The 12,803-nt window shown below is 40.9% G+C and overlaps 1 protein-coding gene across 1 annotated transcript in view; it reads right to left on the reverse strand.

The window, feature by feature from the left end:
- Positions 1-96: 96 nt before the first annotated feature.
- The window catches only part of col27a1b (collagen, type XXVII, alpha 1b), a 54,730-nt gene continuing 42,023 nt past the window's right edge, over positions 97-12,803 (reverse strand). Inside the window, exons 38-62 of the mRNA XM_076151119.1 lie at positions 11,179-11,286; positions 11,040-11,093; positions 10,681-10,788; positions 10,559-10,612; positions 9,211-9,264; positions 8,292-8,348; positions 8,147-8,200; positions 7,990-8,043; positions 7,838-7,891; positions 7,669-7,722; positions 7,433-7,540; positions 7,244-7,351; positions 6,427-6,534; positions 6,246-6,299; positions 5,533-5,595; positions 5,349-5,402; positions 5,212-5,247; positions 4,752-4,769; positions 4,618-4,653; positions 4,097-4,123; positions 3,933-3,998; positions 3,361-3,529; positions 3,149-3,264; positions 2,239-2,457; positions 97-1,734 (exon numbers count right to left, since the gene is read on the reverse strand). Coding sequence (XP_076007234.1) covers positions 1,588-1,734; positions 2,239-2,457; positions 3,149-3,264; positions 3,361-3,529; positions 3,933-3,998; positions 4,097-4,123; positions 4,618-4,653; positions 4,752-4,769; positions 5,212-5,247; positions 5,349-5,402; positions 5,533-5,595; positions 6,246-6,299; positions 6,427-6,534; positions 7,244-7,351; positions 7,433-7,540; positions 7,669-7,722; positions 7,838-7,891; positions 7,990-8,043; positions 8,147-8,200; positions 8,292-8,348; positions 9,211-9,264; positions 10,559-10,612; positions 10,681-10,788; positions 11,040-11,093; positions 11,179-11,286 — 1,980 coding nt within the window. The 3' untranslated portion in view covers positions 97-1,587. The remainder of the gene's footprint in view (positions 1,735-2,238; positions 2,458-3,148; positions 3,265-3,360; positions 3,530-3,932; positions 3,999-4,096; positions 4,124-4,617; positions 4,654-4,751; positions 4,770-5,211; positions 5,248-5,348; positions 5,403-5,532; positions 5,596-6,245; positions 6,300-6,426; positions 6,535-7,243; positions 7,352-7,432; positions 7,541-7,668; positions 7,723-7,837; positions 7,892-7,989; positions 8,044-8,146; positions 8,201-8,291; positions 8,349-9,210; positions 9,265-10,558; positions 10,613-10,680; positions 10,789-11,039; positions 11,094-11,178; positions 11,287-12,803) is intronic.

A 12,803-nucleotide genomic window follows, 5' to 3' on the forward strand; every position in this document is an offset into this window, starting at 1 on the left:
ATGACTGGGGCTGAAGTAATGCCACTGATTTCCAGGACATTTTAAACAGGGAAAAAGGTCTGAGAGGAAAGGAATTACTTAGTACCATACAAATACATAAAGACATGCACTGGCTGAAGTAGATACGTCATTAGCAAAGGTTTGAAACATTTATTGAGTTACCAGCATCGGATAACTCTACAGACAAGCAATACTGTACTCTCCACAGATGGAATGTGTTGTACCACGCTGGTGTACTATGTAGTGAAATGTTGTGTATACTAAGAAGTCCTCTGAGTTCATTGGTTGGTGGGATCAACCACCACTGCTGCACATGTCAGTGACAAATGCATGAACAGTAAATAATCAGGGATGCTAAAGTCCCCAACAGTTGATAGTTCAGATCAGTTAAATTATTTAAAAAAAAAACAGTATGTTGAATCTTTAAAGCTCCAAGTAACATAAAATGTGCTGAAATGTGAACTCGATATCTGGCTTTGAATTGGAAAGCTCAACAGAAATTAAATAAAACTTAAATAGCACCCACTGTAGATAATAAAGGTTGCATAATTATACACATTTACATTTTGAACAAGTAAAAAAACTGCATGTATAGTTTCAGACAGAATATTGATAGTTATACAATACTACCTTGAAAATATAATTTAGTGAGTTTGGCATGTGTGTATTCATACTATACATATCTTCCCTTTAAAGCAGAGACAGAGCATTGCTGAGGCCTTTATCCTACGAGTGTCAACTATTTTAGCACCAGGTGTCACCTCTGCGTCATCCCAGATCCTCCCAGGTAGCGTGTTTTCGCCGTGAGATGAGAGGTGCAGTACGAGGTAGCATCTTGACACACTTTTCGCTTTTCACACTGTGGAATCCTGACATCCACCTTGGTGGGGAAAGAAGCACACAGCAGGTGTTTGTGTGAAGTGAATGTGTTACGCCGAGTTTCAGCACTGGACAGTTAAGAGGCTCAAAAAGGCGAAGTTGGAGACAACACGCCTGTGTGTCCCAAGCACACTGTATACCTGAATGATATGATGTTGATCTAGGCCTGAATTGTTTCAGAAAGGTTGTGGAACAATAACTATTGCACTTTATATTACAATGTACAGTACATATACATGTATAAATAATACTTAAAGTTTGAAACATTGGAAATAATATTTGCATTTGCATGTGTATCTGCTCCATATTTCTGTACAGACCGGTTGTAATTTCTTTTAAATTCTTGCAAAAATATGTAGTCAGACCATGAAGGGAATATGTTACAGCTTGGTCCGAGAGATGAAAGAATGGGACTTTCATATTACTTCCTTCCATTCTGAGCAATCACGTCTCGTATCACAGGAACAAGTTTCTGAAAAAGGAGCTTATTTTTTTTCCAAAGGCAGATTAGTGCCAGAAGTCTTATCTTTGCATTTCCAATGGGCCACTCCCCTCTGGCGCCCCCTCCTGTTCTGCAGTCCAAGCATATCATGTGGCGAGACAACATGGGGTCTGCCAAAAAAATACCAGACCCCGTTCCCCCTCCCCTCCATCCGGCCTCCCACATGCCGTCACTCCATGTAGGAGCCTGCAAAGCTCCCACAGGGCCTAAAGGAAGCACACGGGTCCGACCTCAAGGTGATAACGCGAGCCAGGCTCTGCGCTGGGCAGGTTGGACACATCCACTATGGGCAGTAAGTTTGGGTCTTGGGTCTGGAAGACAAAATGGGTCTGATGCCAGCGGCCATCTTTGATCTGAAAGGTTATATCATAGCACACAATAAGACAATGGTACAATGCATACTGATAGTGATGTAAACTAGGAAGCAATCATTGTTCAATTTCACCAAGAATAGTCCATCAAAGTGAGCATGAATGTTGACAGCTGCTCCTGCACATCTACCACACACTTTACTGCAGGTTGTTTCGAATTGGCCACACCTCCACATACCAAGCATAAGATCTGATGAAATTCATCAGGGTTTTGTCAAAACAACCAAAAGGGCAGAAAATGTGTTTTGGTAGAAAAGGGTGGGATATGTGGGGATCCAGGAATTCCTGGATCTGCACTAAAAAGAAACTGTCCGTGATGTAACTTATCAATTTTACTGCCATCTTTTTTTCTTTACACTTTGTTGAGATATGTTCGGATCTAATAGATGTAGAGACAAAAAAATCCCCAAATCATAATCTCCTCATTAACACTGGAAGGCTTAAAGGTTTACTTTCATCCCATGCTATCACAGTATCAACACGTACCCAGCAGTCATCCCTGGGTGTGAAAGGCTCCAGAAGGTCCCCCGCCTGAATCTTCTCCCCACTCCAGGCCTTGAAGCTCACAGCCTTGGTTGAAGGCTGCAGGGAGGGTCCTGCTGCCCACACCGACGTGTTGAGGCAGTGAATGATGATGTGCTGGACGGCCTCAGTGCTCAAAAGGTGGATGAAGTTCATCTGGATACGACCCACTCCCATCTCCAGCTGTAGAGGGATCGAATTTCTGTTAAACCAGTAAATATGAAATACGACTGATGTAAAAACAAACACAGTGAGGGCTGATGTTTGTTCAAATTGGTTCAAACCAAAAGCAATAAGACATAATCATGATTTGGTGGTGTTCCATGGAAGAACGAGCATCTATGAATGAATTAGTTGAATGTGGACGTGATGTGAGACTGCATTGTTGTTATTCCACAAATTGTCAGGTTATAGCTGCAATCGCTACCTTTAAACATGGTTTAATGTACGTGTAGGACATTTCTCTGTGATCTTAATCTGTGGTATTTATTGGCAACAATAGAACTCCAAAATCCAGGAATGCAAGAGTGGGAGATAAAGATAAAGAGCCTGAAGTTTACGCTGCCAGCTGAGGATGCAATGAATTGTGACTTGGCTGATGAGAATGAACAGGAAGCTCAGAGATTTACTGTGAGAATGATGCATCATATCCAATCTGCTGTACAGTTCAAGCCAGTTCAAACAGAGGGAGAAAGGAGGAAAAACTTTGATTGCGTGTTAATTGATTAGATACACTCTCAGAAGCAGCTCATTTAAGTTTGAGCTTCTCACAGCCTGGAGAGATATATTCTTTCTAAGATATATTACTCCGTACAAATGCACGCAATGGTGGATTTGCTGTCTGGATGTGGAACATGATTAAATATGAGCTTACTCCAACCTTGGACACAGTGACAGGCTTCAGGCAAGTCTGTCCTCCACCAGTAAAGTTGCAAGTCACTTCAACAGTGTCGGCCGTGCAGCCAAGATTCGGGTCAATCCAGTAAGTGCCTTTCAAAAAGCAAAGCAGCAGCAGGGGAAGAAATAAATGTCAATTTCCAAGAACAGAGCAAATAGTTGGACACACATGAAGAAGCAGCTCCTCACCATCGTTCAGCCTCTGTTCACAGTTGTACAGGTCTCGGCAGATTCGTGCAGGATTGTTGCGCGTTCCAAGTGGGTTTTTTAGACTTTGGATCAGAGTGCTGAGACGCTGCAGGGTCTTGAAGATCTCTGTTCCCTGGTCTAACATGGGCAGGTCCACGCTCTGATAACTCTGCGTCGGACATAAACATGATCACAATTTCAATAAAGCGGCTTAAATCTAGGTTAAAACTTCTCCGATTGATGCAGCATTTTGTTCATTGTGGGACTATTTATTAATTAATGCCCCATATCATTGATTTTCCTCTGCAGTCTTTTAATTGTAATTTTATTGCTGTATATTTATGAGCATTGCATAAAGCACTTTGAATTGGCCGTGTGTCTGAAATCGACCTTCCTGACACCTGTTATTAATGACTTTTCCGAACTTGCATTTATTGCTCACCAACTCTTTTCAGCAAGAACTTATGTGAGCTTGAACTGCAGTATTGTGCAATAAATACTTTCACATGTGTTGTCAGGCAATAAAAGCATCCGATTCTTTTACACATGACTCCTTTTCCATCAAATCTGACCTCTGTTCTCAAAACAGTGTGGGAATCGATGATGACTTGAAAGGCAGCACCCAGGGCCTCATTTTTCTATACAAGAAGAGAATAGGGAAAAGAAGAAGCAGCCATGGTTATTCACTTAACATGTCCTCTGTGTTCATTCCGAAAAGAGAAATACACATACTTACAAGTAAAAGGTGAGAACTGGGAAAACCCTGAAACCAAAGAGAAAAGGATGTATTACAGGTGCAATGTATCACAAATTGTTCACACTCAACTAAAACTGGTGCATTTTGCCATGATGGAGGAATGCTATTAAGACCACATTTACATAAGTCATGGAGCCTACAATTTAGTGTTTGAGTGATATTCATCATATTTACAGAAAACAAATAGCAAAATGAATACTTTCTTTCTTACGGAATGTTTCATAGCAGCTGCCAACCAATGCATTAACATTCAGTTCACACACACACTGCAGAGCTTGTTGCTGCCCTCGATAAAGAATATGCTTGCTTTTAAATGGAAATGTGGTATCTGTGTTAAAGAAACACACTTGATGTGATGACTAGTCAACACAACAGTTACGGAGAGGTGATTTCACGACTTTCTAGTGCAAATGGATTTTTTTTTTAATCATATGACAGTATGTTGACACCTAATTTACAATATAAGTTTGTGTTTAAAACACAAGAAAAGAAGAACTTACTGGTGGTCCTGGTGGCCCCCGTGGACCAGGCGATCCCTGAAAGAAATGCAGCATCATAATGGGCTTTCCTGTACTGAAACAGCAGTTCTAAGCAGAGAATAATGATTAGGTTGCAGAGGTGAATAATTACTTACCCTTGGTCCTGGCAACCCCTATTGGAGATAAGAAAAAAAACAATAAAATCTATATTTATAAGTGTACAATCCAACAATAATGGAATTAATCTCATTTTACTGCTGCAGACTCAACACACTGATCTTTATGTTGCACTGCCCTCTACATGTATTTATTCAAGATTAGTAATGAGTGTTGACATTTTTGGAGTGAACTTGTGTGAATTATTCCAGTCTGTGAGAGTGCAACAAATCTCATAAAGTTTGAGATGAGCATGCAGCCCACATTTGTCAACCTGACAGGAATTCTACTGCAGCTAAGTGTCTCTGAGAGTGTAAGAACAAACACAGGAGCGCAACAGGAAATCAAAAAGTGCTGTGAGTAAAGGAGACTGAGGGGAGTGCTCCCTCCATACTAAGCATTCGACTCTGTGCTCACAGTACAGACAGAGAAGGATTCATCAAAAACAACGCCACGCACCGTCTCCCCCTGACTCCCTTTGTCACCCTGGGGTCCCTGATGGAGAGAGAGAAGACAGAGTATCACTCCATCACTGCCAGAAAGGAGAGAGAAGTTACATGCTGCTTGGCAGATAGGATGAGATATGAGGTACATACGAGATGGCCGCTGGGTCCGATGAAGCCGACAGGGCCCAAAGCGCCCTCCATTCCCTGGGAAGGAGAGGCATGTTAGTGACTGAGGACACATATGATGGAGCACCCGATGGAGCACGGCCTATATTTCACCAGAAGTGTGCAGTTCATGGGCGACAGTTCACTGCATCATTTCATTTAATAGTACCATCAAACCACGTGGTCCTTTTGGTCCTTGTATCCCTGCTGCACCGATGTCTCCTGGGGGTCCCTAGAACAAAAACAAACCCAAGCTTGAAACTTTTGGATGTCACATACTATGATCCTGAATCTTGTAGTCCACAGCTCTCACACAGGAAGAAGTATATGTTATTGTATCTTATAACCAGTGGCATGTAATTCCAAATACATGGTTGGTTAGATTCCTCACAAAAATGCTGTTTTAGATTAACACCAAATAAATAAACTGACTTGAATAATTATTTAAAAATCTACTAAACACTAATACAAACTGTATCTGCTTCACAATCCCCTACATTAAAACATAGAGAGAGGGTCGATTAAAGCCAGTTCCTGTTCTTCAGCTGGCAGTTATTCCTAAACAGCATTGCTATGATTAAAAAAATGTAGCACCATTGGGGAGTAGCAGATGTGATCACGTAGTATGATACGATAATGTCCAGCAACTTTCAAAGTAATTCCTCCCTTTAGACATGAAATATATTGTACCTGCAGAGGATTTAAGACATTTCAGTTTCCCAAACACACCTCAACCAAACGGTGAGGTACTGCTAAAAATAGTTTCCTGAAAATTTTGTGAGTGCTATGACATAGAACTGGTTAGGAGTTTGATACAGGCAGGGAAACCTTATAGCTCAGAGTGACATGGGTTCACAAAGCTGGTGATGAAAGGTGGGTTACCTTTGGTCCAAACAAGCCCAGCACCCCTGGAAACCCTTGTTCTCCAGTACCCCCCTGGTGTACAGAAAAGGAGAATAACTGTTACCTTCAGTTACCTTCATCTCTGCACAAGCCAGGAAGTGAAAATTGATTTTACACGGCAAGCTTTTAAATTATTTATTTCCCCTATGTTAGTGCTTACTGGTTGTCCTTTAGGTCCCTGGTCTCCTTGTGTGCCTGGCAGTCCCATCCCACCACTGGAGCCTCTCTTCCCATTAGACCCAATTTGGCCTGGGAGACCCCGTTCACCCTGGACACAAAAGTCACACAAGCGCAGGTCAGAAAGTAGTCTCTACTTTCATCACTTGATGCAACTGTATATAGTCTCCTATACCCAAACACCAAGTCCAGATAAGGTAAATGTTTAGACAGAGATCAGCAATACATGAACAAATCGGGATGCTGCTGTATTCCCTACAATAGGAGCAATGAGTGCAAAACCTCCCAACAGCACAGATCTAAAACATAAGGCCTCTTTGTAATCTCAGTTATGCATATGCACATTTTGTGCAAACCTCATATCTGCATCTCCATGCAAATCTAGACTGTGCCAATCCATTAGCATACACAAATTACTGCAGTGAATATTTGCTCTTTAAGGAGACAGTTTCAGGCTTCAAGGAGACGGTACCAGGGCCATTCAGAATAGCAGCTATCATTGGACATTAGGTCCAGCAAAGCATGGAGACAGTTTTCCCTACAAGAATCTTAAATCAGATCAGTGAATGATCCAGTTATAAGGGGAACATTACGGTGCCAAGGAAGGCAGCCATGGTGGATTACTCTTAAAGCTGAGATAGGCAATTTCCATTTAATATTGGCAATGAAATTTGCTTACGTTGTCCTCTTTACAAAGGCTTGTGTCACAACTTGATTCACGTGCAGCTCTTTGCTTCAGAAACTGACATACAAAAAAAAAAAAAAACTTTCCTCCCATCACACTCAGTTCTCAGCCTCACCTTGGCTCCAAAAGAGCCTTGACTTCCAGGAAGCCCTGTCTCACCAGTTTTACCATGCAGGCCAGAATTGCCAGGAAAGCCCGGTTCTCCATCTTCTCCTTGCTCCCCCTGAATAGATGAGAGTATCAGAACCATGATTTAAGTTTTCATTTCATTCAGTGACAAATGCACAACTCATGGCATCCTTACCGTAACTCCTTTATTTCCATCTATACCAGGCAGTCCATCCATCCCAGGCTGGCCCTCGAGCCCCTCCCTGCCCACCACCCCCCGTGGGCCAGGTGGACCCTCTGCACCCTGAGATGCAGAAACAAAATTGGGAATGCTCATGTAAAATCTTGAATCAAAACAAATACTGAATACACGAAGCTCCACTGCAAGTCATTTTGGATTACAGAGAAAGAAAATACATGTAATCAACTCACTGGTGGTCCTCTGGTCCCAGATGCACCTCTTGCCCCTTGTTTTCCTTCCTGACCCTTGAGCAGAGAGAGTTCATATTCCACAGTTCAAGCAGTTGTTCCATGAAAGTGCACAAAATAATTCAATGTCTTCAACAAATCAAAACCAAGCTGCGATTATTTTTGTCCTTACTTGACCACCTTTGGATCCTTTCAGACCGAGTTGTCCCTTTGGCCCAGGATGTCCCTGAAAATAGCATTACTGTTTAACTTGAATGACAGTCATTTGTACATGAGCCTTTACGCAAATGCGTAAGATGTATGAACATACACACAGATACTTACAGGAAGCCCAGGTGCACCAGCACTTCCTCTTTCTCCATCGACACCTATTTGACCCTGAAAGTCATTCAAGTGTGTACAACATGTACAACTATGAAATGGAACCACGCCATTATTAATGAGAAAGTAGTATTACAATTATAACTTCTAATTTACTTACAGTGTACCCGGGGTCACCTGGCTCTCCTCTCTCTCCTCTGTCTCCAGGAGGACCCTGGATTCACATCAACAAATAAATGGATCAAACAATCAAACAAGCACCATCAAACAACACAGGAAAACCAGGAATGTGAAAGATAACTCACTCTGTCACCTTGGGGACCTAGAGGACCCTCAACCTTGCTATCCTCCCCCTGTTCACCCTAAACAATCATTTTTGAAAAGAGACACAACTGCAGTGAATGGCAATCCCTTAAACCCAATAATCTATAAAATAAATGCATGGTTTGCCTGAAAAAGTATTAAACTGGAGACACATGACCCACACTCTTTATGTGAATGTGAAATACTTGCACTATTACTCACGATCATCCCATTTCACAAATGTCTGTTCCAGCTTATTTATAAGGATACATTGAACAGAAACCAAGATCGTGTGTGATTTTAAAAGCCATGTGCTTTGCATGTGTCAAATGAAATAAATAAGTAAACAACATGAAAGGCTGATAAAACACAAAGATTCAATCGTTACTGGGTGAAAAGCTGTATTTGGTGATAATTGTGATGCGGCTATGAGTAACCTGGCTCTGAATTGACAATCGCACATTGTGCTGTGACAGTTAATAGCTTTGATATCTGATTTAATAGGAGAGAAATTGCAGCGACACCGATGAATATCCAGATGGCTCCACATCATACAAGTCACAGACTTACGATGCAAATTACCTCTCAATATACGCTGGTGCAATGCGTTATAGGCTGTGCTGCTCCTGTCACATAAACGCAAATTATAGCACCAAAATATCCCCAAAACCATGAGCAGAAAATTCAGGAGAGCCCAGATGCTGAGCTAATTACATTCATTTGACAGCTCCAGTGAGTTAATTGGATGTCTAAAGTCTGATATAAAGAATTATTAACAAGACAGAAAAGGCAATAATTAGGAACACGATTTAAATGTCTACGTAGCAAAACACCTGACTACCAAAACAGAATGTGCTGCAAAAACAAATACTACCAATACTGTTGAGTCTAATTAGTGCGCATATATCTTGTTGAATGTACCTTTTCACCTTTTGGTCCAGGAGGTCCCAGGGGGCCCTGTGGTCCTTTGTGACCCTGTGACGACAAAAAGGGTACAGAGTTTATAAAAGACAAAATCTCACTTTCAAAGGACTGAGAGTAGAACACTGTCTGATCCTACCAACTTCATCTTATGATGCCGTTGAGAACACACAATAACTGATTTTGTGTCATTCAGTTATAAGTTACTGTGATATGCCCACTTTGCTATTTCAGAAATGTTTGCAGTTTAAAATGTTATGTGATAATTATTTGGTGTCTTAACACAAGTTCTGTGCTGTCCTACAGGCTCTGCAGTACAGTACAGTCCAATACAGTACTTGTAATAGTTTATTTACAAAGCTATTTTGGTGCATATTTGTCCTCTACAAGTGACCTTTAAGAATGAAGCTTTAATCGATATGCATGTGTATAAATATTTGCCTTTGCTGACACAAATAAAAGGGATATTCAATATCTTATGTCAATCGTCCTGAAATTTGAAGCACTCTCTAGTGCTGTGCCAGATTGAAATTTCTGCAGAGAATCAAAATAATGGAAATCTCTGGCAGTTTATTCACAAATGAAATGGCTTTCATTAAGCGCCCAGCAAACAGGGGGCTGACAATCCACAGTTGTATCCCGAGTAACATAAAGAGCTCTATAAACATTGTGTTTGGGGAAACTTAAGGGAATGTCCTGGGGACATAATTCTGTTTGCTGGGAAACCACTTAAAAAATAAATCATTAGTTGCAAAATGTTTATTATTCTCTTTAAATTAAGAAGTTGATGGAGTTGAAAATGGTCCAACCCAGTATGCACACTGTGTACTTTTGTTCTACCTGGGAACATGGGAACATTAACTGTGAACTCAATTTCACTACAGCACATTTGTGATTTTCTGAATTTTGTTGTGGTACTTAGAAATGTCCATTTGCTCATAGGTGGGATTTATTTCCACAAGTTTGAAAACCAAAGAACCATGGGAAGTCAGCTTGAGGTAGAAAAATACTTGAAATGAGATTCAGCTTATGATTCATCACCATAGGAACAATACAAGGTTGTGGTGTCAATGATGAAAATAATGTGCTGTGTGAAGTATAACATTAATGCTCAACTGCCAAAAGGCCAATTAAATCAAACAGATGTATTCCAAAGCGCTACAACATTTTAGATGTAATAAGATAAGATCAGCAGACCTTATTTAACCTTGTATCCTTAATGAAGCTCAACAATATCTGACCTCACCACTGCATTTGCACAATTTCTGAAGTATCACTGTTAACTCATTGTTGTAATATCTTCAAATGAAATGTAGTTTTGTCACTTCACACTTTATGATGTGCTTACCTCGTAACCCGGTATGCCTGGATCCCCTTGTTGGCCCATTCTCCCGGGACCACCCTGTGGAAATACACATTAAGCCCATACCACCAACCATATACAATTTAATTCCTCAGCAGGGGTCTTACCACTGGCCCAATGGTTCCTCTTGCTCCTTTCTGTCCAACAAACCCTGGCTCTCCCCGCTCACCGACTGACCCAGTCTCGCCCAGGTGACCTTGGTGACCCTTGCTACCCTGGAGAAGGGTCAGCATGGACCAAGTATGCAGTAAGTGTGCAAACTTCCTTTAGTCACGGAACAGTTGTTGATTTTCAAACTGATTGAATGTCTATTTGAAAAGCACTTCCAGTGTCATGCTTATGGACATTACCGACCTCTCTGTTTGTTAAACACTGCAGCAGTGTGCTATTAAACTTCTTGCACAGAGTAAATTGACAGATGTCTGAGTATGTAAGGGGTAAGCAACAAGTAAGTGGACTGACAAACCTTTTCTCCTGGTTTTCCTCTTTCACCAATTATGCCTGGTTTACCCTCCTGACCCTTGTGAAGAAAAAATGAAAGTAGTTGACAAAGGGATCTTTCATGGCAATTGGAATTTATTGGCCCTGGCAGCTTAGACACTCACCCTTACACCCACCAGTCCAGGAGGCCCAACCGGTCCTTCCTGTCCTTTCATTCCCACTGCACCCCTATCTCCGTTAGAACCCTCAAGACCAGCATCTCCCTTGTCACCCTGAGAAGAGTAGAAGAAGCTCAAACAAACCTAAGTGATATAATGAGTGGAATATATTAATATGATCACAACTTGGTGCTCCTGATTCCATTCATTAATTTGTGTTTGTAATGCATCTTCATAAATGTAAAGCTATAAGAGGGAGGTTCACATAACAATGACATGAAATATAATAACCTGGTCCATGATAAGACCAAAAACAACTAATTATCTGTAGATGTGGAAAATGAGACTGGGCCAAGAATTCAGCCCTGTGGGACACCAAAGGAAATGGGAGCACAAGAAGATATCTTCCCACAGAGAATAAGGGACAGTTATCAAAAATGTAGAATTTGAATACCAATATACAAGACTACAGTAAAATATTACAAGGCACATATACAGACAATATAACACCTTATATTGTCTAGGTTATCTGCTCATATTGTTTGTACATGAGCAGATAACCTACAGTATCATTTTAAACATTATCATCAACCTTTAATTCACTTCAACTCCTTTACAGAAAAACCTTTTTTCAACTGGTTTCTTCTTGTTTATCTTTCAGTAAGTATTACTTTCGAGAAAGGCCAGTAATAAGGTAATTGGTGAAGTCATTAAAACATTTAGTAACCAGATAAAACCTGCTAGTCTCACTATTTCATATCACAAATAACACATTGTGTCTCCTCTGTTTCCCCATGATCTTGTTCGATAGATAGATAGATAGATAGATGGATGGATGGATGGATGGATGGATGGATGGATGGATGGATGGATGGATGGATGGATGGATGGATGGATGGATGGATGGATAGATAGATAGATAGATAGATAGATAGATAGATAGATAGACAGACAGACAGACAGACAGACAGACAGACAGACAGATAGATAGATAGATAGATAGATAGATAGATAGATAGATAGATAGATAGATAGATAGATAGATAGATAGATAGATAGATAGATGGATAGATAGATAGATCATTTGTGAATATGATTTTCATTCCCTGTGTTTTATGACATTGAATAATGGCAGGAAACTGGTTTTCATCCTCAGTTATCAGCAGTTGCATCTTATTCTTCTTGTGCTGCCATTTTCCATCCAAAGAGCCTTTCTGTGGCCAAAAAGCCCTCAAACTAGTTTGCTCTCCTGCCGAACAGAAAATATCCTGTAAAGCACGAGACGCAGAGAGTCTCAGGTCTGCTCTGTTCTAATCCTCTGTGTTCTGAGAGCTCATATTTAGACTTGTAAGACACCTCCTGCAAGCCAAAAGCTGTTTGTGGGTCTGACAGCCATATTTCTAACAGTTTGACTCTGATGAATAGCCAGAGTGTTTGCGCTCTTCTAAAACCATTTCTGTCACAACACTTGCCAGACAGTGGCGCTCCTAAAATAGAAGAGCAATCTGTTTTCACTAAGCCTCAACAAAATGCAGCTTCATTTGCAGATAGGCCTGTACCCCACACACTCTAATTATAATAAGCTGCAGTTAGATTAAACAGAAGAGTTCACTGGGGCCACACAAATGCTG

The sequence above is a fragment of the Genypterus blacodes genome, unplaced genomic scaffold (assembly GCF_046128005.1).
Source record: "Genypterus blacodes isolate CSIRO-AG114 ecotype Tasmania unplaced genomic scaffold, CSIRO-AGI_Gbla_v1 ptg000053l_1, whole genome shotgun sequence".
In the NCBI taxonomy this organism is placed as follows: Eukaryota; Metazoa; Chordata; class Actinopteri; order Ophidiiformes; family Ophidiidae; genus Genypterus; species Genypterus blacodes.